Here is a 24,069-nt window from a genome sequence, read left to right on the forward strand (position 1 = left end):
TTTACATCTGGCCTGCTGTGCTATTATCTCCTTTTTTTTTTTTTTAATTTATTTACTTTATTTTTGGCTGCGTTGGGTCTTCGTTGCTGCGCGCGGGCTTTCTCTCGTTGCGGCCAGCGGGGGCTACTCTTCGTTGCGGTGCGCGGGCTTCTCATTGCAGTGGCTTCTCTTGTTGTGGACCATGGGCTCTAGGCATACGGGCTTCATTAATTGTGGCATGCGGGCTCAGAAGTTGTGGCTCACGGGTTCTAGAGGGTAGGCTCAGTAGTTGTGGCGCATGGGCTTAGTTGCTCCGTGGCACGTGGGATCTTCCCGGACCAGGGCTCGAACCCGTGTCCCCTGCATTGGCAGGCGGATTCTTAACCACTGCGCCACCAGGGAAGTCCCTCTGATAGTAATTTTTAAAAATATTTTTCTCACACCATCTGAAACAAAAAAGGTTTACCTTTTTTGTGTTACGGAATCATTTTTCAGCCCTCACGTGCTTGTTTTTGGTGTCTGATGTTGTTTGTGGCTGTTTACAACTAGTTTTTATCCTTGCACGAGGAAGCGTATATTCGGGCTGATATTTGCCCAGAACAGGGCGCATGGGCCTCCTGGGTGCAGGTGGAGGGACGCGTCCTCGCGGCTGGGCAGTGGGGCTCCCTCTTCCCGGATGCCTGCGGTGGCCGGTTTCTGTCTCGGCCCCGCCGGGCGGGGGCGTCCTGCTGCTGCCCGCGGCTGCTGGCCGAGGGTGGAGGGCTTGGTCCTCGGATGCTGGGTCGTCAGGTAGCTGTTCCCACGCACAAGCTCCCAGTACGCGTCCTCTTTCTTCAGCTTTGTCCTAAAACTGTAGTTCCCGTGGGAACACAGGGGCGGAGAAACCAGACCTGCAGATTCCCCGTGGCCTAGGCACAGGCTCACCCCCTGCTTCTGGGTGAGCTTGCCTTTCCCGGAGGCTCCCAGGGACTCTTCTGAGCAGAGTCAGCTCCCCGGCCCTGCAGCGATCCTTTCCAAGTCCCAAGAAGAAGAAGACAGATCTTTGCAGCAGTGGTGCATTTGCGCTGCTGCGGCAGGAACACCCACCAGAAATCAGGAAAGGAACGGCTTCACTCTCGCTTTCCTTGGCACGTCCTCAGTTATTTTCAAAGTTTATTTCTATTTGCAAACCCTGGAAACAGAAAGCAGTTATGTGGCAGCAGCTTTTGGATCTCTGGTGACCAGAGGCAAAGAGAAAAATCCAGGGGCAGGACCCCCGGCTGTGAATGGCAATTGATTTAGCAGGAAAGTGTCCTTGAACCAGACCCACCAAACGTGGCGGGAGAACCGCCTGTGATGGCGTGGCCTCCTGTCCTTCAAACAGCGTGGGTGCTGGTCGCTGGAGATGCCTCCCTGGCGCTGTGTGAGGGAAACAAGCAGTGTCGTGCTTGTTCAGGGTTGCCATGGCGATTCCTCATTATCGCCAGGCGGGGGGAGAGCCGTGCGCGGGGTACTGGCAGTTTACGTGTGTCCTGCTGCTTCTTCCGGTAGTGACTGTGCTCACGTGCGTGTGCCGTGCACCCGTTCAAGAAAGGATCCTTCCAGCTGCAGGAGCTCACGCCAGGACGCACGCCCGGGCCCTGGGTGGGCGCAGGCTCCTGGTGCCGAGGGCACACCTCGACCTGCACCCCTGCCCTGGAGAATAAATACAGAGGTGTTCCTCACCGCACCGTTTGTGGTATAGGAGGGAGGGAGAGACAGTCCACTGCTTTTTCATGCACACAAAGCTGTGTAGACCCAGGCTATGAAAATATGTACCTCTCATTTCTGTAAACGTTCTTAAGCACAAAATGTTTATCATACACTTTGTGTAGAAAATTAGTATGGAAACTTGAAGCCCAAAACAAAACCAACACCTCACATTTGCAAATGGGTATTATTTTTCTATAGAATCAAAAAGAATTTTTCTTAAATAACTGAATATTTTCTACAAACTGAGGCCCATAAATATCTCATCAGTCTTAATATGATGATTTAAATGTAATAGTGACGTTCTTTGAGACTTTAAGAATTTAGGACACTTTATTAGATCCGCCAGTCTCACCCTGTTGTCGTAGCTGTACTGTGGTGACAAGCAGAGGAGAAGCTGAGACCATGCTGGTCATGTAACAGCGGCCGATTAAGCGCGGAGCGTGGTGTGTGCGCCTGGCTGTCTTGTTGAGCGAGCAGTGGCCTCTCTGAGCCACAGCGGACGTGCCGACGTCTGGCGAGGGCCGTGCTCTGAGCGCTCCAAGCGCTTTAGAGAAAGGTCTGAATATTTTAAAACTTTTGATCAGATTGCAAAATTGTCCTTTAGAAAGAGCGTGTCCCATTTACACGCTCCCCAACAGTAATTATTTAGTTTTAAAATGGATGAGCCTGAACGCTCAGCAAACAGCAGCGGCCAGAACCATCACCACACAAAACCTTTGCCAACCCTTTGGGCAAAACCACTGTGTTGCTGTCGTTTGCACCTCCTTCATTACAGGTGAAGAAAAAAATGTTTTTCTCCCGTGTGTGTGTGTGTGTGTGTGCATGCACGTGTGCGCGGGTATGTGTGTGCGCTTTGCACCAGACTTGCTCTGGCCCATCCATCCCTGTTGCCTGATCCCATGGGGGTCCTGATGTTTGGTGCCGGCTGGTTGCGTGTAGCCTGGCTCTGCATCCGTGTCCTTGGTGGGCAGAGGGACACCGCTGCCCCTGCAGTGCCCTTGGAAGAGCTTGGGGACAGGGGGCGGGGCGGGGGATGCCGCAACTTTCTCACCTCTCCAGTCTGGGACTGGGGTTTAAATTGCATAACAGAAAAGGTCTGGATCAGGTGGCACATGTAAAGGGTGATCTATACTACTCAGGGAGCGAGGAAAGAAACGGTGGGCGAGAGGGGAGCAGGGGCCTGAGCACCAGGCAGGGAAGTGAGGGTCACAGCGGGGATGGTCCGGAGGTCAGGGCCAGTGCAAGAGGCCAGGCATGGTTCTGCGTCGCCGCTGTCAACACGGCACTGGTTGCGCCGGCTCGAGACGCCCCGGAGGGCCCGAGTCTGTGCCAGAGCCCCGGGTGACTGAACGTGGGCAGGGAATGCCCTGGGAGCCTCCTGCCCGAGGCCCTCGTGAGGTCAACTGTGGAGCCAGTGGGGACACTAGGGTCCAACCTCTCAGTGCCTTCGCATCCGTACCTGCTTCAGGATCCACCTGTAAGGTCACCTGGTCTGACTTTCCCTGGACGGCTCCGGGCTGCCTGGGCAGTACCTGAGCTGAAGTCAGGCGGTGCCATGTTGTAAAGTCTTAAGAACCTGCTGTCTGTCTCCTGTGGCTACTGTGGTCTCAGAGTCTGAGAATTCGAGCCCAGACTTTATGAGGATTCTGTCAGCGGTGCCCGCAGTGTCCTGGGTGTGGGTGGACACTCGGCGTCCATGGCGTCCTGGGTGTGGGTGGACACTAGGGTCCACGCCCCCGTCTGAGGGACCCTCTGTTGAGTGTGGTCTCGGTGAGGCCCCGCTAGATGTGGTGCCCTCGGCGCCCTACTTCTGCATGTGTCCCAGGTCTTGGGTTCCGAGAGGACACCCTGTCTATTAGTGCAGTTACTTCATATTAAAACTGTCAGAGAAAGGAAAGCGATTTCATCAGGACCCAGCTAATGAGAGCTGGCTGCACATTCCTTTCCTTAGGCGTCTGGGCTCTTGCAGGGCTGCCATTCTTAATCATATTTTAATTTTCAAATAAATTACTTTCATTATCCTTCCATTTCCTATAGCATGTGCGCATCGCTGCTCATTAATGTGTGTCAGCTGTTCTCTGAGCGGTTTTTAAATGGCCGTGGCTGTAGTGCAGTCATCAGGGATGGTCCACGTTGGTTTATAGGAATTATTATTATTGTTTAGTCTTTGAGAAAACGACGCAGAGAGTTGCTGAAATTGGCCCTTTTGATGGAAACCTGTGAGGGCCACGTGAGGACGGGGACTGTCCTTGACCTTGTCTGGAGGAGGCTCCTGGGTCCAGCTGGCTCTTCATCAGGAGGCCCGTCTGGGGTCTGGCAGGGACCAGACTGGCTGTCAGCCTCGCCAGAGATCTCTTTGCCGACAGGAAACCAAATGAAGTTGTTTTTGTAAATCCACTATTTAAGAAAACTCATCCAGGACTTCCCTGGCGGTCCAGTGGTTAAGACTTCACCTTCCAATGCAGGGGGTGTGGGTTCGATCCCTGGTCGGGGAGCTAAGATCCCACATGCCTCGTGGCCAAAAAACCAAGACATAAAACAGAAACAATATTGTAACAAATTCAATAAAGACTTTAAAAATGGTCCACATCAAAACAAAAAAAAAATCTTTAAAAAATATAAATAAAAAAACTCATCCCCCCAGGAGCTGATCTTGTTCAAATCAAAACCAAGACACTTTCAAGTTAAATCATGGGCTCTTGCACTGGATGTGCTTGTCTCTAATGAGGTCTTGGGTTCTGATGATGCGTTTTGACCCACACATGGACGGCTTTGGCCCATGAGGTTCTGGATTGCGGGCCTCGGGGAGTAGCGCTGCTTCTTCCTTATCTCTGGGCAGCTCTCTGGCCATCACTTCACGCCGTCTCGAATTTACAGCCTGGTGAGTCTGCAGGCCTGTCTGCCATCCCCCTCCTCCAAGGGGGGAGCTTCTCTCTCCCATTCGGTTTCTCATTCATTCGCCAAGCTTCTTATTGCTCTTTTAGAAATGTAGTAAAATATACATAACATAAAAGTTACCATTTATTTTAACCTTTTGGGTCCATAATTCTGTGGCATCCAGTACATTCACATTGTTGTGCAGCCATCACCACCATCGTCTCCAGAAGTTTCTCGTCTTCCCAAACTAAAATTCTGTCCCCATTAAACACAACTCCCCCTGCCCCCCTCCAGCTGCTGGGACCCGCTATCTACTTTCTGTTTGTATGAATTTGATCACTGTAGATGCTCATATAAGTGGAATCATACAGTATTTGTCCTTCTGTTGTAGCAGGTGTCAGGATTTCTTTCGTTTTTCAGGCTGAATCATGGATGGACCACATTTTGTTTATCTGTTCATCCATCAGTGGACACTTGAGTTGCTTCCTGGCTGCTGTGAACATGCAGGTACAAATATCTCTTCACGTCCCTGCTGTAGATTTTGGTACATTATTATTAAGTAATTTCCATGGGCCAAGCATTCTGGTAAGTGGGACCCACCTTCCCTACTGCAAGGGGAGAGGTGGGCAAATGATGGTTCCAGAATGCAGGGCTCACTGGACACCAGGGAGGGTGGGAGATGCTGGGGGTCGGAGGGGCCAGGAGATTGAGTCCTGGAGGAGTGGTGAGCCGATTCCCAGCTGCACGGACTGGACCCGGCATGTGGAGAGCGTCCTGGGACTGTTGGGAGGGGTGAGGTGACACAGGACCCTCCAGTACAGCAGGTCCCCACTGCTCCCCCGGTGAGCACGCAGACGCTGAGGGAGGGGAGACCAGGGCAGTGGAGCTCCCGACCCTGCACTCTCAACGTCGGGAGGGGGAGGGGGAGGGGGAGGTCGTCTCCAGGATGCACCCTAACACATTCCCTGAGCACGTGGCGCCTCGCTGGGTCTGGGGGAAAGGCACGCCCACACGTGCATCGCCATCCCAGGAGAGCTGGGCTGCTGGCGGGCCAGAGGGTGGGACCCTGGGACGAGGCTCTGGCCTGGGGTGTGCTCCCCCTGGACTGCCCTGAGGGGAAGGCTGGTGGCCACAGAGCCACCCTCGCCCAGGGCGCCTCCCCGGCCACTCGGTCCTCCTTCCACCAGCTTGAGGACAGAGCTGGGAGCAAGGCAGGGAGAGGGTCTCGGTGGGTTTGACCTTGGCTGGGGCATCCTCCTGAGGCTCGAGCCAGGGGCAGGCCCTCTGGGCTTCCCAGACTCGGGGCTGTGAGTGGCTCGGCTGGCTGCCCCTGGGCTGGAGGGCATATATGTGGGTGACTCAGAGTGCAGGACCTTCCATTCTGAGGAGCTGCCTCAGTCTGTGAGAGCGGAGGGGGCAGGGGAGTGGGGAGGGGAAGAGGAGGAGGGGGGAGAAAGAGGGGGAGGGGGGGAGAGAGAGAGAGGGAGGGGGAGAGGTGAGGGGTCCTTATGATAACCCTGGGTATGGACAAGTCCCCTCCTCCCCCTCCCTGCCCCTCCCTCCCCCTCCCCTCCCCGCTCCCCTCCCCCTCCCCCTCCCTCCCCCTCCCTCTCTCTGGAAGGTGGGCGAGACCCTCTTCAGTAGGTGGAACGGGAGTGGGTGCAGAGGCACGTGAAGGACGGCTGTTTTTGAGTAGCTGTCACCATCCAGATAAGATGAGGGCTAACAGATTCCGTCCCCGTATCCCACATAATGTGCCGTTTTCGTTCAGCGCTGCTCACAGCCCTCAGCGCCAGGCCTTTCTGTTCTTCTCTGAATCGTCAATGGAACGTTCCGGGCTGATAAGAGAGGCGGCCTAGTTCCCTGGCAACGGGCTGGAGCAGAGGGCTGCTGGTGGGAGATTAGCTGCCTCAGATACACCGCCTTGCTTCCTGCTGCTTGTCTGTGCGCCCAGGACAGACGGCAGCAAACCCGAGAGCCCGCAGAGGTTTGGGTGGGATCTGAGCTCCCGAAATGAAGTTTGCTGAGTGCCCTTGAGCCAGCCTTGGGCGGGTCTATCTGCCGGGAGGAGCCTGGCCTCCCAGGACCTGGAGGTGGGGCTGGCCGGCTGGTTAATCCTGTTGCCTCCAAGAAAAGAATGGAAACACGCGGAAGCTCCAAAGCCTGTCTGGTGTGTCAGCCCGGGCCAGGCCCTCGCCTGGGGGCAGGGACACCCCACCCAAGAGCTTGCAGCTGAGGCCTGCAAATCGGGCGCAGTCAGTGGTTTGGTGTTTGCTTCTTTATCTTTTAATTGTCTTTCTTCCAGTAAATGCCCTTTAGTGTAGTTGAGATCCTGCCGGCGTCTGGGAGCTGTCTTCCTGCACACAAGCCCCGCGTCCACTCCACTCTCCTCTGCCCTTGAATCTTGGCTTTTATTTCCTGGTTGTTTGTAAAAGAACGTGGAATTTTAGAATTGGAAGAGAGGTTCAGATCATTTGGTTCCTCTCTGTTATTTTCAGAAACAAACCAACAAAATTCAAACCCCAAACCCCTGACGACCAGAGAGGCTCAGCATAGGGCGGAAGTCACACAGTGTCTGGGCTCCTCCAGGCTGCGCCCCGAAGGTGCTTCCTGCTTCCCAGCAGCGATTTCGAGGGTGACCATGATGCGTTTTGGTTGGTCTACGTAAACATTCTCTCCCCGGGACAGTCCATCTAACTTCCCCATAGAAAATGCAGAGACAATTTGGCTATTAGAAATTGTACTTTAGCTTTTTTATTACATTATCACTTGTCCACATATCTGACTCCTAGAGAAGACGTGAGGCTCCATCTCTATCTCTGCATTTTCTTCTCTGCGAGGCTGGTGCGCGTTGAGACAGGCCTCTTACTCACTTACTCGGAGGCATGCCTTGGGCCTGTGTTGCAGGCCAGCACTGGGTTTGTGCTAGAATTCTGGTCGCCTTTCAGTTGGGAGTTTACTATCATGACTTTTAATTATGTTCTGCTTTCCTCTGACGACAACAGCAACAAAAGTAAGGAAGCAGCAAAGAGCTGTAGCGTGAGTCGGATGAATTTGGAGCTGAAATGGGAAATCCCAGCCGAGGAGCAGAGGGAAGCAGACGTGCTGCCCTCGGCGGTCAGGCCGCTGCACCGAGTCTTCCATTTGCCTGGAGTCCCCAGCACGTGGGAGAAAAGGGGAAAACAACAGGCTGGATGTGGTTTTCTAAAAAATATAAACGTTCACATGTGAGGTGAAACAAAGAGGGGCGAGTGACTCAGAATCCAAGGAGGGTTTTATCAACAATTCAGCAGTCAAACCGGTTTTACTGTCCTTATGCGCAAAATGACCACCTTTTACGTTAGCTATCTTGTATCCCAACAGTGAGGATTTTAATAATTTATTGAACTGTCACAGAGACAGAGCCACGAAGACATTTGGCATGGGTGTATGTGTGTGAAAGAGTGTGAAAAAATTCTCCACCATAAAAAAAGATTGGACTTAAGGCTCAATGGCTGTGACCTCAGTCCTGAGAATGAGACGCCTGGAGGCTGGTCAGTGCTGGGTCCTGGGAGCTGGGCAGCGGCCGAGGGGCCGGGCTTGCCCCCGTCGGGAGCCGGCTTCTTCTCCACGGTCTCCGGGGCCACAGGCGCGGCGCTCCTCTCCGCCTAGAGCCCTCTGGACTTCGTCCCCTGCGGCCGCCTGTGCGGATAGCAATCCCCGTGGCGTCCAGGTGGTGGACACCGGATCGTGGGCGTGGCTGAGCAGCTCTGCAAAGCCCGGTGTGCTTTGGGGACCGGGATGAACCTCTCGGGCTGAGGCCCCCCGGCTGCTAGAGGGCAGCACCGCGCGGGTCTCTGGCCGTGGCGGCCGCCTCTGTTCAGTTGTCTGTTCGGCCACAAGTGGACAGACGGGCCCAGTGCAGGGGCGAGCAGGTGCTGGCGGGGGCTGGCTGCCACTCTCGGAAGGGGTGAAGGTGGGCAGTTCCTGCCCTCAGAACAGCTGCAGTGCAGAGGCTCCCGGTGCCCCACGGGCTTTCACGCAAGCCCAGAGCGTTCGAACCAGCGTGGAGCTTGGGAAATGTCTGATTCAGCTGCCGTGTTTTAGGGACTGAGGCACAGAGAAGGGAAGTCTCGTGCCCGGGGTTGCACAGCAGGCTGGCGGCAAAGCTGGGGCTGGAGCCTGTTTCCTGCTGTTGTCTCCTCGCCCTTTAGTAGAACTCGGGTATGAGGCACACGCAGCCCTTCAGGCCTGAAGCGAGCATGAACTGCAGCTTCAACGTCATACGCAGCAGCGTGGAAGCCGTCCGACCAGGATCTTCTTAGGACTTAGCCCAAAGCGGTGTGTTGTCTTTCCACCCAGACCTTAAATTTTACTCTGTTGTCACCTGCTGACGGAAAACCGCGGGCGCCGAAGCATCAGACCAGGGCCAAGGGTGAGGGTGGCTGCAGGCGGTGCACGTCCTGGCAGTGAGCGGGGGGCAAGGACGGCGGCGACCCAGGCAGGTCGCCCAGCCCCTCAGGACTGCAGCCTTCCGGCCTGTAGGACGAAGGGGCCTGAATACAGTACACGCTACTGCTCTCTTCAGCTCTGGTTAAAAACCCCTGTGTATTCCAGAACCCCGGGGTGCGGTCTGTGGGCTGAGGTGCGGAGACCCAGCGCTGTGGCCGAGCATCGGGCAGGCGGCCAGGCCGGGGTCTGGCCGCGGTGGGGAGCGAGCAGAGGCCAGGGCGCGGGAGGAAGCAGCTCAGAAAGCTTGGTGCCTCCGCTGCGAATCCGTTACTGCTCCCGCCTAGACGCTCCGGTTCCAGCAACTGGAAGCCATCCTTCATGATGCCGAGTTGGGTTTTCTTTGCAGGAAGGGCTACGCTTTGGAGGCTGAGGTGTGATTCGGCCTTGACGGTCAGTGCTGTGCTCAGGATCCCAGATGCCAGCTCCCACCGGCCGGCCCTGAGGCCCAGAACTTTCTGTGCCGGCGCCCCAAACACTTCAGTCTTCAGGGGCCGGAAGTCCCTAAGGAGTTTAGCTGCAGCCGGGCGTGGGTGGCGGCCTCGCACAGACCCGGCCCCGCCTTGGTTCTCGTGATCACCGGGAGGCAGCGGGGTCAGCGGAGGAGGCTCTCGGCGTTTGGGGAGCCTGTGCGCCCCCTCCTCGGCTCTCTGTGCGGCCGGAGCCTAAATCACCGCGGAGGAAGGCCTCCAGGTCACGCGGACGGCCTGCCACGTCGGGATCCGGCTGTGCGGGGGCAGCTCTGGGGTGGGGGGGGGCGGCAGGGCCCCCGCTGGCCTGTGGCGCCCACCAGGCTGCTGGCTCTGCCCTCTCCCACCTCCCCAGTGCGTTCCTGAGGCCGTTCCCCCCGGAAAAGTGCGATGCCCCCCGGGGTCCCCAAAAGTTAGCTTTGGTTTTGTTTAATGGGATCCACGTGGGTCCTGGAAGCTGGTTCTGATGGGATCTGGTTGCCTCAGCACGAGGTTGCACAGTTCACGCCTGGGGGCGGTTCGGTCAGCAGCTGACAGGCGTCTCTCATCCCAGGGTCTCGCTGGGAGGAGGGGCCAGGGCGCCAGCGCCCAAGCGAAGCCTCCGGAGAAGCGTTGCCCGGCTGACTGGGGGCTCTCCCAGGCCTCGCCTCCCCGTGTGTGTCCGGGAGCCCTCCAGAAGCGGGCCTGCTGAGCCGTGTAGTAATTCTACATTTAAGGTTTTGAGGGACTTCCGTACTTTCCGCCGCGGCTGCACCTCTGTACAGTCCCAGCAACACTGCACAGGGACTAGTTGTGTAGATTGTTTGCTTTTTGAAGAAAAATCGTATTTGTCTTGATACTTTACCTAGGTGGTTAGTTTCTTAAGATCCGGGTTCCTTCGAGTTCTCCGTTCTGTCAGACGCTGAGCACGTGCATGAGTCACGGCGACTGCCCGATGCTTTGCCTTTGATTTTGTTTCCTTGGGAAACATGGAAGCAGCTGAGCAGTGAGGATGTCCCGGCCTCATCCAGCCCTCAGCCTGGAGCTGAGCTGGGAGCGCCGGCGTGGCAGGGCTGACCGCAGGTCTCGGGGCAGCACCGGTCTGTGGGTCCCTGTTTCAATCGGGGGAGCCCCAGGTGCCTCAGTAACCCCGCGTCTCGGCGGTCACCACGGTGGAGCTGCCCTCGCTCGCCTCACCCCAGTGGGTGGGAGGTGCCGCCTCCAGGATGGCCACGTGCAGGGGTGGGGAGCGACCTCCAGAAGGCCGTGGACGCTTCCTGTGGCCGGGGGCGACTTGGCCAAGGTGCGGAGTCCACAGAGAGCTGTCGCTGGTGCCCACTGGCTATAGGAGCCACGTGCTGGCCAGCCTCTTCTCCTTCCGTCCTGGATGTGGGCTTGGGCAATAACGATGGCGAGGGTCCTTGAGCTGCCCGAATCTGAAGCAGCTGGCCCTGCTCCCCACGCCCTGGCTGGGTGCTCCTTGTGAGAGCAGCTGGTGTGATGGTAGTAAAGAGCACGGGCGCTGGAGCCAGCCTGCCACTTCCTGTGTGACCTGCGGCAAGTCGCTCAACCTCTCTGGGCCCTAGTTTTCCCGACAGAGAAAGGGGACCGTGATAGCTTAGACCACTGAGGACTGTCATAGGATTAACCGGGTCGAGTGTGTCAGAATGGGGCCTGGCACTCCGTAACCGTCTGTAAACGTTCACTCTTATTTTGAGAGTTGACATATACGGAACCACAGGGATTTTAGAGAACAAGACACTCCATCACTGCAGCGTAACTATGACGACCGCGTTTTCTATGTCAAAAGCCGGGATCCCGTTCTGAAAGGAGGCTTGTGCTCTGCTGATGCCAGACAGCGCAGGGAGGGCATTTGGGGGATCCTGGCTGGACCCGCGGGCCTTACGGTGGGAGCTGTGGCTGTGACTTTGGGTGACTCCCGACCCCCTGTGTGAAGTGGGCTGATGGGGCCCACGTGCAGCACGTTCCTGGGAGTATGGCTGGGACTCGACGAGTTATTACAAGTAGAATGCTCAGGAAAGCGCTTGGACGGGAGCAGGCTCTGTTCTTTGCTGTCTTCACACTCTCCCCACGTGGGCGGGCCTGACCTCTGCTTGGCTGTGCCCTGACCCCCAGCCCGGCCCCTTGGCCTGGGGCTCAGTACCAAGTTTACCTTCCCGGACCTCATTCCACTTTGCGGGGTGGGGAAGTGGACCACTGACATTTACAGAAGGGGTGGTGGGGTATCACCACCTCCTGAGCCCGGGGGCCTGAGGCCAGTGGGCAACTCAGGACAGCTCAGGCCTCTGTCGGTCCCTGGCCGCCGTGCACACGCTGCCCCATCACAGGAGCCTGGAATTGTGTTCCCCGAGAATAGAAACAGTTTTATAGCTTCGTTGCAGAAATGTATGTGGAGGATATTTTATCAATTCAAAGAAAAGTTTTTTCTCTTCTCTGGAGAATTCTTTTCAACTGGGTAGTGGTTCCGGGCTGCTGTTACTTTTCTCTTCTCCAAAAATATCTGGGGAGGGCCTTTTCCTTGCTGCTGCACCCTGGGGCTCTGAGAGAGCAGTGGGTTCCTGCCTATGCGGCGGTGGTGTAAGACGTCCTGGGGGATCAAGGGAGCCCCGGGCAGCACGGCGGGGAGGCCCAGGCTTCCTTGCAGGGCAGCTTCCACCGGGAGGGGTGGGTGGGGAAAAGCCTGGGGTTCCGAGGGGTCCCAGAAGGGGACTCAGGAAAGAATGAAAGGGCGCTCCAGCCTGGAACATCAGGGCACTGGAGCCCGGGGCTCCCCGGGCTGGCCTGCGAGCCTGGTGCAGGCGGCTGTCTGTAGCCGGGGAGACGACTGTGCCTGGCGGTGGACTCCGCAGACGGGGGCTGCAGACCCGGGCTTTGCTTCTCCAGGGGCGAGGGGGTGTGCGCGCCTGAGGCCTGATTAACGGGCCGCGGGCTGGGTGCTGAGGGGGCAGGGATGCCTCTGCGGTGGCGCCCTTGCTGTGGCCTGTGCTTGGCACTTCCTCTGTGGTGACAGCTGTCCCGCCGGGCGTGAGGGCCGCCTCCGATCCAGAGGGGAGGGACAGGTGCCGTCGGCCCGTCGGGCTGAGCATGCGCTCTGAGCGCCCACGGGGTCTCCCGCAGGGCCCCGCACAGGGAGGCGCGCATGCGTCCGTGTAGCCCGGGGCCGAGGCCCCAGGCCGGCCGAGGTGGAGCCCGAGCGCGGGGAAGGTGAGGCTCGTGCGTGTGCGCCCCGCCCTGGGAGGGCTCCGCGGGGACGAGGCGGGGGACACGGCACAGGGTCGGCGTGGGAAGGCTCCCAGCTGCTCTTCCGCGTGTGCACAGCGAGAGCGCGCGAAGCTTGCGCGACTATGTGCACACGTGTGGCGGTGTGAGTGCGCCTGCGTGCATTCAGTCGTGAGCGTGTCAGCTTGTGTGCGTGCACAGGCGTGTGTGTGTCTTGCTCGCCCGCCTCCCTCCTAGTCCCAGTGGCTGGCGCGGGTCCGGCGGGGCGTCCCCGGCCTGAGCGGCAGAGCTGCGGCCGCGGCTGCCGAGGACCCGGCGCTGCATGCGGGGCGGGGCCGTGAGGGTCACTGTTGCTGCTTTGTCCTTCCTGCCACCTTCCCGCTGGGAGGGGGGACAAGCAGGCCGTCTTACCAAGTGTGACGGGCGGCTCCGCGTGGGCGGGCCGGGCGTGGCCGGGTCCCCTGCAGGCGCCGCCGGAGCCCCGCCATTTCTTTTTTTTTTTTTTTTTTTTTTTTTTTTTTAATTTATTTTTGGCTGTGCTGGGTCTTCGGTTCGTGCGAGGGCTTTCTCCAGTTGCGGCAAGTGGGGGCCACCCCTCATCGCGGTGCGGGGACCGCTCTTCATCGCGGTGCGCGGGCCCCTCACCATCGCGGCCCCTCCCGTTGCGGGGCACAGGCTCCAGATGCGCAGGCTCAGTAGTTGTGGCCCACGGGCCCAGCCGCTCCGTGGCATGTGGGATCCTCCCAGACCAGGGCCCGAACCCGTGTCCCCTGCATTAGCAGGCAGATTCTCAACCACTGCGCCACCAGGGAAGCCCAGCCCCGCCATTTCTGAGCCAGGGTTCAATTCCAAAGGCCTGGGAGGCCCCGTGGCCTCGCCTGCTGTGCCTGCCTGCCTTGCCCTGGGCTGCCGTAGACAGAAGATTTCTGTTGTTCCTCTCATCCCACGGCGGGTCCCCTCACGAGGGGCATGAACGTGAGTTTGGTGCCTACTGTATACAGTGCTTTGAGGACCTGCAGGATGCCACAGCATGCGATCACCTGTGGTTGTAGAAAGGAGCAAGGCTGGTGCCCACGCAGGCCTCGTGGCCTTCCTTGCGAGGGGAGGACGCTGCCTGTTCTTCCCTCACAAGGAATTCTCACGCAGATGATTCATATGATGTCTCTCACCGGCCCCGTAATTATTTTAAAGCCACCTCTGGTGCCCCCTCATTTTCAAAGACTTTATAATTGTGGCACCTTTGCTGCCTAGCTCTTCTTGCTCCAGAATCAGGAACATGGATTTTGAGGTTTCCAGGGAACCAAGATGATACGTTTACACATGTGTGTTATGTACGTGCATAAACTATTCACACAATTACTGAGCAGCTGTGTGCATTGCAATAATTTGTAAATGTGCCCTCAGCTAATTAGCCCACTTTGAGAGTCGAGGTTAGGTGATGACATCGTCTTTAATAATCCCCCGTCCTATGATCTCTTCCGAAAGAGGTAATGAAGAAATGTAAAAAAGACATATAACAAACAAAAACAGGCAAAGACCTTAGAAAAGGAGGAAAGAGGATGGTATATTATGGGAGCAAAGAAAATATTTACTTCACTGAAATGAACAGCACCAAAGCCTGCACAACTGAGAAAGGTTGGTAACCTGACAGGAGCTGCCTGGTGGGCCCAGGCAGAGAGGGTCCTGGAAGGTGGAAGGCAGTCCTTCCCAGCGCTGGGGTCTGGGGGGGGGGGGTCCTCCCATGGTCTCAGGATAAAGATGGCAGTGAAACCGGGGGTGACTGTTCTCAGGTGCATGATTAGGTTCCATAGGCTTTTTTCTTAGAAGGTCCTTTAACGCAAGCCTGAGGCACATCACTGAAGGGACACGTAGCAAAAACAGTTGTCTCAGGGGGAGCCTAAACCGACTTGTTCCAGCCCGTGGCTGCCCGCTGGCCTGACGTGATGGCTCTGGGTCGTTCTCTGAGACACCCAGCACGCAGCAGTCCCTGAAAGCCACAGCATCTTGAGGGTGAAGGCTCAGCATCTCCAGGTGTCCCTCCCCCAAGCAGAGGTCCACTAGGACCGCCTTCTCCATGTGTGAGGCTGGGAAATGGATGTGCTCGGGGAGAGCCAGCACCTGAGCCCGAGAGCATGAGAGGGGAGGAGGCGTAGTGTTGGCTGAGAAAATATGGGGACACGTGCTCCTCGTTTGCTGTCCCCACCGTGACCCCCCTCTGTTTTGCCTCAGTGATTTGGGTCCTTAATCCAGCCAGGTCATCTGCTGGGAGTTGAAGACTTCTAAATCTACGTGAGATTACAGCAAATTAAGGTTCTAGCTAATGGTGTTATACATTTCTCTGGGCATCTCTGTTTTATTACAGGCAAAGGGAAAAACACCAGTTAATCAGATACAGATATTTATTTAATCCACAGTGGCTGCAGAGTGCAGTGTCAGATGCTTGCGAGGTTTAAGAGGCAGGAGCTGTGACGCCTGCCTTCTAGGAGCTCGGGCACTCCTGGACCAGAGACGTATGTTGGTGCTCAAGGGTTGGGGGGTGAGGGGGGTCTTGTCGACATGGAGATGTGAGTGCATGTGTGTGCACACGCATGTGGTGGTGAGGCTGGCGACACACGCAGTCCCACACTCTCAGGGGGAAGTGATCTGGAAAGCTGGTCCAGGAGGAGGGCCTTGGGATGGGCCTGTACAGGTGTTGAGGAGACAGTGATGATTATGAGTCAAAGTGACTTTTGCCTGTGGAAACAGTGCTCCGAGGAGGGCTGGTTAAAACAGATGAACAACAGACAAGATAAACAAGCAGTTTTTTCACATTCTTCCCAAAATCCAACCAAAAAATTGTTAATGTTTTCCCTTTCCAGTGGAAGAAATCAGCCTCCCAGTTCTAGGTGACTGATAATCAGATTGTCTCTAAACAGAGCCTTTGCTCCCAGAACTTCTGGTCTGTGGTGCTTGGTTGGCTGGGAGATGGCCGTCTGCTTTCTCAGGGCCTCAGACATCCCTCCCATTCCAATCTTTAGACCCATCCAATCTCTGGTCCCCAGAGGCAGTGGCGATCAGTCTTATGCTCTGCAGAATAAATGGGGGATGTGGGGACAGCTTCGGAATTCCGCTGAGTTCCCCAAGTTTGGGAAGTTCAAGTCCTTGCCTGCATCTGTGGTTGCTGTGGTCACCTCCCACAGAGGTCTGGGGGGTGACGTCCCCCTGGAAGGACGCAGCCTCGCTCCCCTGGAGGCCCGTGGGCAGTGCTTGGGGCCAGTGGCCGTCAGGAGGCAGCCGCTGTTTCCCCACCTCCGCCAGCCAGCCTCAGAGGGCTTTGTTACTGCTTTGGAGAAACACACGTTCTGTGAGCCGCCTCTCAGAATATCCCCTTGAGCCCAGAGCCTCTCTGGGACACAGGCACGGGGGTGGGACCACCCTGTAGCTGGGCAGCACCGATGTCCTGCGGGCTCACCTCCGAAAAGGCTACGGATCTGTCTAGTTCTTCCATCTCCACCGCCCTCGCCGAGCCACCCCCTCTGCACGGGCAGCTCCCTTCAGCCCCGTGGCTCCTGGCAGAAAGCGGCCCCTGCCTGCAAGGCCCTGGCAGCCTCCTGCAGCTCCCGGAGGAAGGCCAAGCCCTCCCCACGCCCTCATGTCTGCCTTACCTGCCCGCCTTGCTCCAGCCTTGGAGCTCTGTCCCTCTTGGTCCCGGAGCCCCGGTGACCAGGCGCTTCCCTCCCTCTGCAGGTCCAGCTCCCCAGCCTGCAGGTCCTTGCCAGCCCCGGGCGGGCCAGCCCGTTCCTTAGATGCCGCTCCTCTGGGGCCTCTGCCTGTGGCACGGGGCTGGTGTCCCTTGTTCGTGCTGTCCTCGTAGCCTGTCCACTGTGGCCCACATCACAGTTAGAGGTGAATAATTTGCGTGTACTTAGTGCTGTGTGGCCATCTGCCCTGTGAGCTGCAAGCCCCTGAGAGCAGAGCTGTTTTGTCCATCTTTGCCCCGCGTGCACGTCCCACGGCTGTTCTGCCTGTTGGTCCAGCGGGACGTTAGGGCAGGGCCGTGTCCAGGGGTCAGGGGGCAGCACAGAGCAGTGTGCGTGGGGACGAGTCTGCTCATTGGAGAGGGTAGGGGCCTCACAAACTCGCTGTGGACACGGGACCGGACATGCTCAGAGGTGTGCCGATGAGAGTGTACGCCGTCCTCCAGCGGAAGCAGAGAAAAAAGTAGTGAAGTTGTTTGTTGAGGAATAAGTGAGGGAACCAGTTTTCTGGGACAGAGGTATTAGAAACATCTGTTTCTGGGATGAGTTTAGAGGTTGGAAGACCAGCTTCCTTGTTCTTGTGGTGAGTTCGACAGTTAAACAAATGTTAGAGGCTGTGTATCTATACACATATACATGTGGACACCAATGCACACACATTATACACATAAACATGTACGTACACAGTAGACACGTATACACCCATACACACGTGGAGGTAGACACATATACATACACAATACATGTACACATACACATTCACATACATATACACAACACACATCTACATATGCCTACACACATTTGCAGGCATATACACATACGTGCATGAAAACACACACATATATGTAGACACAGTACATAGCACACACATGCACATATACTTATACCTTGGTGTCCTTTAAATATGGTGGTAAAGATGAATGACGTTGTTGAAAAATGCATGGGGTAAAACAGTAACGAGCACAGTACACCTACTAGAACAGCCCAAATCCAGACGCTGACAGCACCAAATGCTGACGAGGATGTGGAGCAACAGGAACCCTCGCTTCTGGTGGGAACGCAAAGTGGGGCAGCCCCTGGGGACGAAAGTTTGGTGGTTAATTACAGAACTAAACAGACTCTTACCATAGGGTCCAGCAACTGTGCTCCTTGGCATTTACCCAGAGGAGCTGAAAACATGTCCACACAAAAACCTGCACATGGATGTTTATAGCAGCTTTATTCATAACCGCCCAAACCTGGAAGTAACCAAGATGTCCTTTGGTAGGTGAATGGGTAAATAAACGGTGGTGCCTCCGGCAATGGAATAGTATTCAGTGTTAATAAGAAATGGCTGTCGAGCCTCAAAAAGACATGGAGGAACCTTAAATGAATATGACTGAGTGAAGGAAGCCAGTCTGAGCAGGCTGTATTCTGTATGATTCCAACCATATGACATTCTGGACAAGGCAAATTTATGGAGACAGTGAAAAACATCACTGGTTGCTGGCGTCAGGGAGGAGGGAGGGAGGAACAGGTGGAGCACAGAAGAATTCTAGGGCAGTGAGAATACTGTGTATGACACTGTGATAGTGGACACATGTCATTATACATCTGTTCAAGCCCATAGAAGTACAGCACCAAGAGTGGACCCTAACATGAACTATGGGTTCCGTATGATGATGGCATGTTGATGTAGGTTCGTCAACTGTAACAAATGTACCATTTGGTGGGAATGTTGATAATGGAGAGGCTGTGCATGCATGAGGGCAGGAGGTTTATTGGGGAATCTGCGTACCTTCCTCTTAGTTTTGCTGTGAACCCAACACTGCTCTGAAAACTAAAGTTTATGAATTAAAAAAAGCTACTGGGGACAGTGTCTCTACCTCATCAGCCTGGCTAGAGTCTAGGGGCAAAGAGCATCCAGGGTTAGCTTTCAAACAACCCAAACAATTAAATTATTAGCTAAAACGAATTCTGAAAGCACAAACAATATTATGTATTATGTTATCTATAGTCTAAATATATGTTTAAAAGAAAGGTTTCAAGAAAATCTAATGAATATTTTTCTTAGAATATCTCTACAACGTTGTACACCACAAACCAAATTTAAAGAGTGATGCCATTACACTTCAGAAGGGAAATAATTTACTTGGAAAGCTCCAAAACAGAGAGGAAATGCCTTTGCCCCTTTTCCTCTGTGACCACCTGCGTGATGGGGTGTTCCCTGCGGGAGGTGCTTCTCAGACGCGCCCCGGAAGCGGGGTTACCTGCAGGCGTTTAGCTGGTCGCTGACACGGACCTGATGTCTCTGCCTGCCACTCAGCGCAGCTCCTGGTCCCTCCCCGAGGCCGAGGTCCCTACACTCCAGCCTCGGTTTTCTCATCTTTAAAACGTTGGGTTGGACCGTCTTAATGCTCCTTCCATTCCCTGGTTTCAAGATATTTCCATTTGAAGAGGGAAATGCAAGTTCCGGGTGTATTCTGAAGAGTTCTCACTTTTCTCTCCTTGCCCCACACCCCAAGCACGCCACCCAGTGGCATGGAGTTCTTTGCATGAAACAGAGTCAGAGAACAGGGACACTTATCGTCTGTGTTGCAGCCGAACAGACCGTCCCTCTTGCTGGGGGGTGGCAGTGGGGAGGAGACCCTCCCTCGGAGACAGCTGTCCCCGGATCACTGGTGGCAGTTGGGGTAATTTCAGCGGCGCTCACTGGGGGAGGGGGGGGGGGGCAGGGGCTGAAGGTTGAACTTCTCACGTGGCCGTCGTCTGCCTGCTCCCAGCGGCCCGGCAGGTCGCCTCCCGGATTCCCTGGGCTTTGCAGAGGCCCACAGAAATCCAGGAGGTGCCTGCGAGAGGACACTTACGATGATTCTCTGCTGCTCACGCGGGGCCCTCTGTCTTAAGCACATGTGGAATATCCGAGCAGCAATTACCGATCAGCCTGGTGCTGGGCAAATGTGCTTCTGCTAATTAAACTGGTTGCATTTGAAAGGCAGTGAACAATGGAGGCGCTTTCCCCCTGCGCCCAGCCTGACGCTGTCGATGCCACCCTGGGTGAGGCCCTGGGTCCTGAATTAGCCTTTTGTACCCAAGGCGGTGATTTGAATGTTTGAACCCCCATAAGAAGCTTGTCTCAAAGTGAACAATTCTCTGAATAAGGACTAATTAGGGTCTAAATTAATTAGAAGGTGCGGTTTGAAAAGATGTAGATGAGCAGAGCCTGTCATTTCAGACAAGTAGGACAGAGCAGGATAATGGGTCCCCATGAAGATCTCACCGTCCCTGCAGCCCCCCTTCTTCACCACGTTCTCGCGCGGCCCCCCGGAAGCCAGCCCTGCCGGGGCTCCGTGGCCCCCGCCACCAGCGCCTCCGGAACCTGGCACTTACGTTCCTAGGCGTCCTGTTTCTCATCTGGAAGACCGGCCCTGAATACTATTGACCTTTTGGTCACTGGACAGTCAGGAGCAAAGCTTCACATCAAAAGTGTGAAAGTCTCCGGTGGCAAATGGCAAAAAGGCGGGGGCTGGGCAGGGAGGGCTGGAAAGTAGACTGAAAACCCAGGCTAGGCTGGACCCAGCCTTTGCACCTGTGGCTTCCACGATGCCCTGCTTTTCACTACAAACACGGTCACTTTGCAGGCGCTTCCGATCCTGGCAGCTCCTCCGAGCCTTGCCGCGGGGCGTGGCCAGGGCTTCCTGGCCGTCCGTCTGTCTCCTCTCTTACCTGACCTGCCTCCCTTTGTTGCAGACGGAGTGTTTGGACGGTGTCAGGAGTTCCCAGCCGTAGACGTGCACCACTACGAAGTGTCGCCAGGGGTCCTGCAGCACCTGACGGCCACCCTGCGGGCGCTCTCCCGCACAGGTACGCAGGCCGGGGCCCAATCCGCGTCCTGGTGCTGGGCCAGCGGCCACCACGCGCCAAGCGCTCAGCAGACATGTTGCCTCTTTTTAAAAACCCTCGGCCTCTTAGGTGGTGAGGAGTTAGGAAAGGGCCGAGCCAGCCAGCGTGTGATGGGCAGGGGGCAGGCGGCCTGGGGCCCTCCTGGGTTCGAGGTGGTCCCGGCAGCCGTGGCCGGCGCTGCCGGCCAGTGAGGGTGGAGGGGTGGCCGTGTGTGTTGTTACAGGACGGCCGCGCCGCCGGAGCCCCTTCCTAGTGTCCCAGCCCAGCCGCCTGGCTGCTCGGTGGCCCACGGTCAAGCATGCAGCCTTGAATGAGGCCCGGAGCAGGCCAGGGGCAGCTTCCTCAGGGAGAGGCGTTTTCTGCAGAGGATGCACCCTGAGGGCCTGCCCTGTGATTCACCCGCCGCGGCCTTCCCAGGCTCCTGCGGCATCGGGTCCGCCGTGGACCCTCCGAGCGTGGACCCTCCAGGCGTCTCACCCGGGCACGTGGGACCGTGGCTGCCTCCTGTCCACAGTGTCCCCAGTGTCCCAGTGTCCCCTGCACGAGTCCCGTGAGAGGAAAGGCGATCAGGGCCCCAGAGTCCTGGACGGCGCCGAGGGCTGGAGCGCTGACACGTGGCGGTGTGGCTGGCCCGGCCCCTGAGAGCGGGCTTCCTCTGATGGCCGCTGCCGCGGGCGGGGGAGCACGTGCCGTGGGCTGTGCCACTCGCTCTGGCAGAAAAGACGCATGGCGGCGGCAGCGGTCGGCCCCGTGCCGGTCCCTTCGTGGAACCCACCACTGTCCTCCAGGACACACCGCCGTCCACAGACGGGCGTGGGATTCCTCACCCTCCTTGGTGGCCGCACAAACCTCTACAGTCCCTCCGGGGATGGGATGTTGCTTTTGGCCTATGATGTCGTAAGTGGAAACTGCAGCATGTGGTGGTCTTAAGTGGAGGTACTTTGAGTGCCTTTCCCACGTGATACCCTCACTCCGCAGGTCAGGGAACAGGGTGGGGATTCTGGCAGCTGCTGAGTGTGTGCATTCCAGAGCCGGGGAGTAACCACAGGACTGGTTTGCTCACCTGCCCCGTAAGCCCCTCTGTGCCTGGCGGGCCTTGGTGATGTTTTGGGTCTTCCGGTGTTACTGTCAGTTGAGCCAGTGTCCAGCGGTCACTGAAGCGTCTGCTGACGTCCTTTTCCTCAGTGCACAGCTGCCCCGGTAGAAGGCTACAGGTCCCTTTTGGGGGCTGGGGGAGATGAACAGGATGAGCGTCTGGCTCGTGTAGCAGAGTCTTTCCTCCAGGGGGCCTGCTCCCACCCATCCTTCAAGGGGCTCTGGTCTGTGGCATGGAGTTTCCAAGTGAGGAAACTGGTGGAGGGGCTGTGACTGGTTTGGCGATTCAGTGGATGTAGAACTTTCCTGCTGGTGCAGGTCCCTGGACACTGGTGGAAGGCCCATCTCGTCCAGCTCTGGGAACACTGCCAGCGACTAACCACTGCCCCAGGCCTCATGGGCCACTTTCCTCTGATCAGTGCTCTGTGGTGACCACACCCCCTTCTCTTTGGCCCTTAAGTGCCCCCACTTGGCCCCTGCCTCCCCAAGGCCCCATCATCCTGGTGCACTCAGGGCTCCCAGGTGAATGGAAGCAGCTCCCAGTGTATTCCTGACACATGCGGCCATCACCGTGAGCCCTTCGAGGATGCTGGGACCCATGAACTCATTTCTCGTGCCCTCTGGACCCTCCTGGGGTCATTGGCAGGTCGATTGTGCTGATCTCTCTAAGCCTTTGGGCACATGGCTCTGTCACGTAAAAAGGGAGTTCTGGTGTTTCCGCTTCACTTCAGTAGGGACCTTGTGCCCCTATTTATGTCAACCAGCGGTGGAGACTGCTGGAGCCGTTGGCTGGAGAATCTGTGCTTAGGGGCCCATATCAATAAACTCCGCCTGGTCCAATTTCTGTTCATTCCACCTTGACCTCGCATCCTGAAGGTCCATCCCCGCGTGTGTTTCTGTTGCTACAAATCGGCAACATCATGCAGTTCTTCCCCGTGCTTTGCACTCGCTCTGTGGCCATGCCTCACCCTCTGGGCCTGCTGGGACTGCCGTCCAGATGTGGGATGAGATGCACAGAGAGGTGGAGGGTCAGCAGGGCAGCAAGGCCACCACCTGGGGGGCATTCCAGTTTCCTCAGGAGAGGAAGGGGTGCTTCTCCGGGCGGAGCAGTTTTGAGGGTTCAGTGTCCCAGCGCCTGTTCCCAGCACTGTGACAAAAGGCCGTGAAGCTGGGGATCCAGTGTGTGTCGCGGTTCAATCTCACGGGGTCAGACTGTGAGATCATTTCGAAGGGAGTTCGAGACATACAGAGAGCACTTCATGGAGGAGGTGAAACATAGAGGAAAATAAGTTTTTAAATTAATAGATTTCATTGTTTTGAGCAGTTTTAGATTTACAGAAAGGTTGAGCAGAACAAGTAGAGAGTTTGCATATAATACTCCCCCGCTTCAGAAGGTTTTCTCGATTATCAACATCTGGCTTTGGGGCAGTACATTGACTGCAACTGATGGGTCAGTACTGATACATTATTATCAACTAACATCCATAGTTTACATCAGGGTTAGCTGTTTGTTTTGTACATTCTGCGGGTTTTGACCAACGTGTAATGTCATGCATCTACCATTATGGGATTGCACAGAGTAGTTTCACTGCCCTAAAAAGCTTCTGTGCCCCACCTGTTCGTCCCTCCCCTCCCGCCAGTCCTTGGCAGCCACTCATCTTTTAACTGCCTTTTCCAGAATGTCATATAGTTGGGATCATACAGTATGTAACCTTTACAGATTGGCTTCTTTCACTTAGTAATATGCTTTGAAGTTTCTTCCGTGACTTTTCATGGCTTGAAAAGCTTGTTTCTTTTTAGCGCCAAATAATATTCCATTGTCTGAGTGGACCAGTTTATTTATCAGTTGACCTACTGAAAGACATCTTTGTTGCTTCCAAGTGTTAGCAATTATGAATAAGCTGCTATAAACGTCTGTGTGCAGGGTTGTATGGACATGAGTTTTCAGCTCCTTTGGGTAAATACCAAGGAGTGTGATTGCTGGGTCGTTTGGTGAGAGCACGTTTAGTTTTTTGATTAACTGCCTGCCTGCCTCCTGGCAGCGGGTATGGAGGGGAGGGGAGTTACTAAACCTCTTTGAGGGGCCGTTTCTTTGTCTGGTAAATGTGGATGATCAAACAGGGCTGTTGTGAAGGTCAAATGCTGACATCACGTAAAATATTTTAAACCCTTTTATAAACGTAAGTATTTCCAAGTGTTAAATATTATTTATGTGGTACTCTGTTTCCAATTTATGGAGCTATCACACAGATCATACCCACCTATTTTTTTTCCAGTGGAATTATTGCAAAGTTTCTGCTAAGTTGGTTAGCTCTGTGCATCAGTTCAAATGCCGGAAAAACAGCCATTTTCCAAGGGATGAGGATATGTTCTAGTTCTTTCCTTAGAACGCTGGTGACGATGACGATGATAACACAGGTCGGCTCACTGACCGGCGAGCACGGCTGTGCCCTGTGGGAGCCGGTCTGGAGGTTCTGTGATCACGAGGCAAGGGGACAGGCGGGAAGGACAGCTGGGGCCTGGCGCCGCAGTCCTGTCCTTCCTGAGCCCAGCTCAGTCCCTCCCGGGAACACCCTGTTTTTAAGCTA

General features: G+C 55.9%; 1 protein-coding gene across 1 annotated transcript in view; it reads left to right on the top strand.

Moving 5' to 3' along the window:
• Window positions 1–24,069, top strand: part of PTPRN2 (protein tyrosine phosphatase receptor type N2) — a 697,051-nt gene that overhangs the window by 140,704 nt on the left and 532,278 nt on the right. The window contains 1 exon segment of the mRNA XM_059932932.1: window positions 20,234–20,347. Within this exon segment, the coding sequence (XP_059788915.1) occupies window positions 20,234–20,347 (114 nt within the window).

Source organism: Balaenoptera ricei, chromosome 9 (assembly GCF_028023285.1).
Source record: "Balaenoptera ricei isolate mBalRic1 chromosome 9, mBalRic1.hap2, whole genome shotgun sequence".
Lineage (NCBI taxonomy): Eukaryota > Metazoa > Chordata > Mammalia > Artiodactyla > Balaenopteridae > Balaenoptera > Balaenoptera ricei.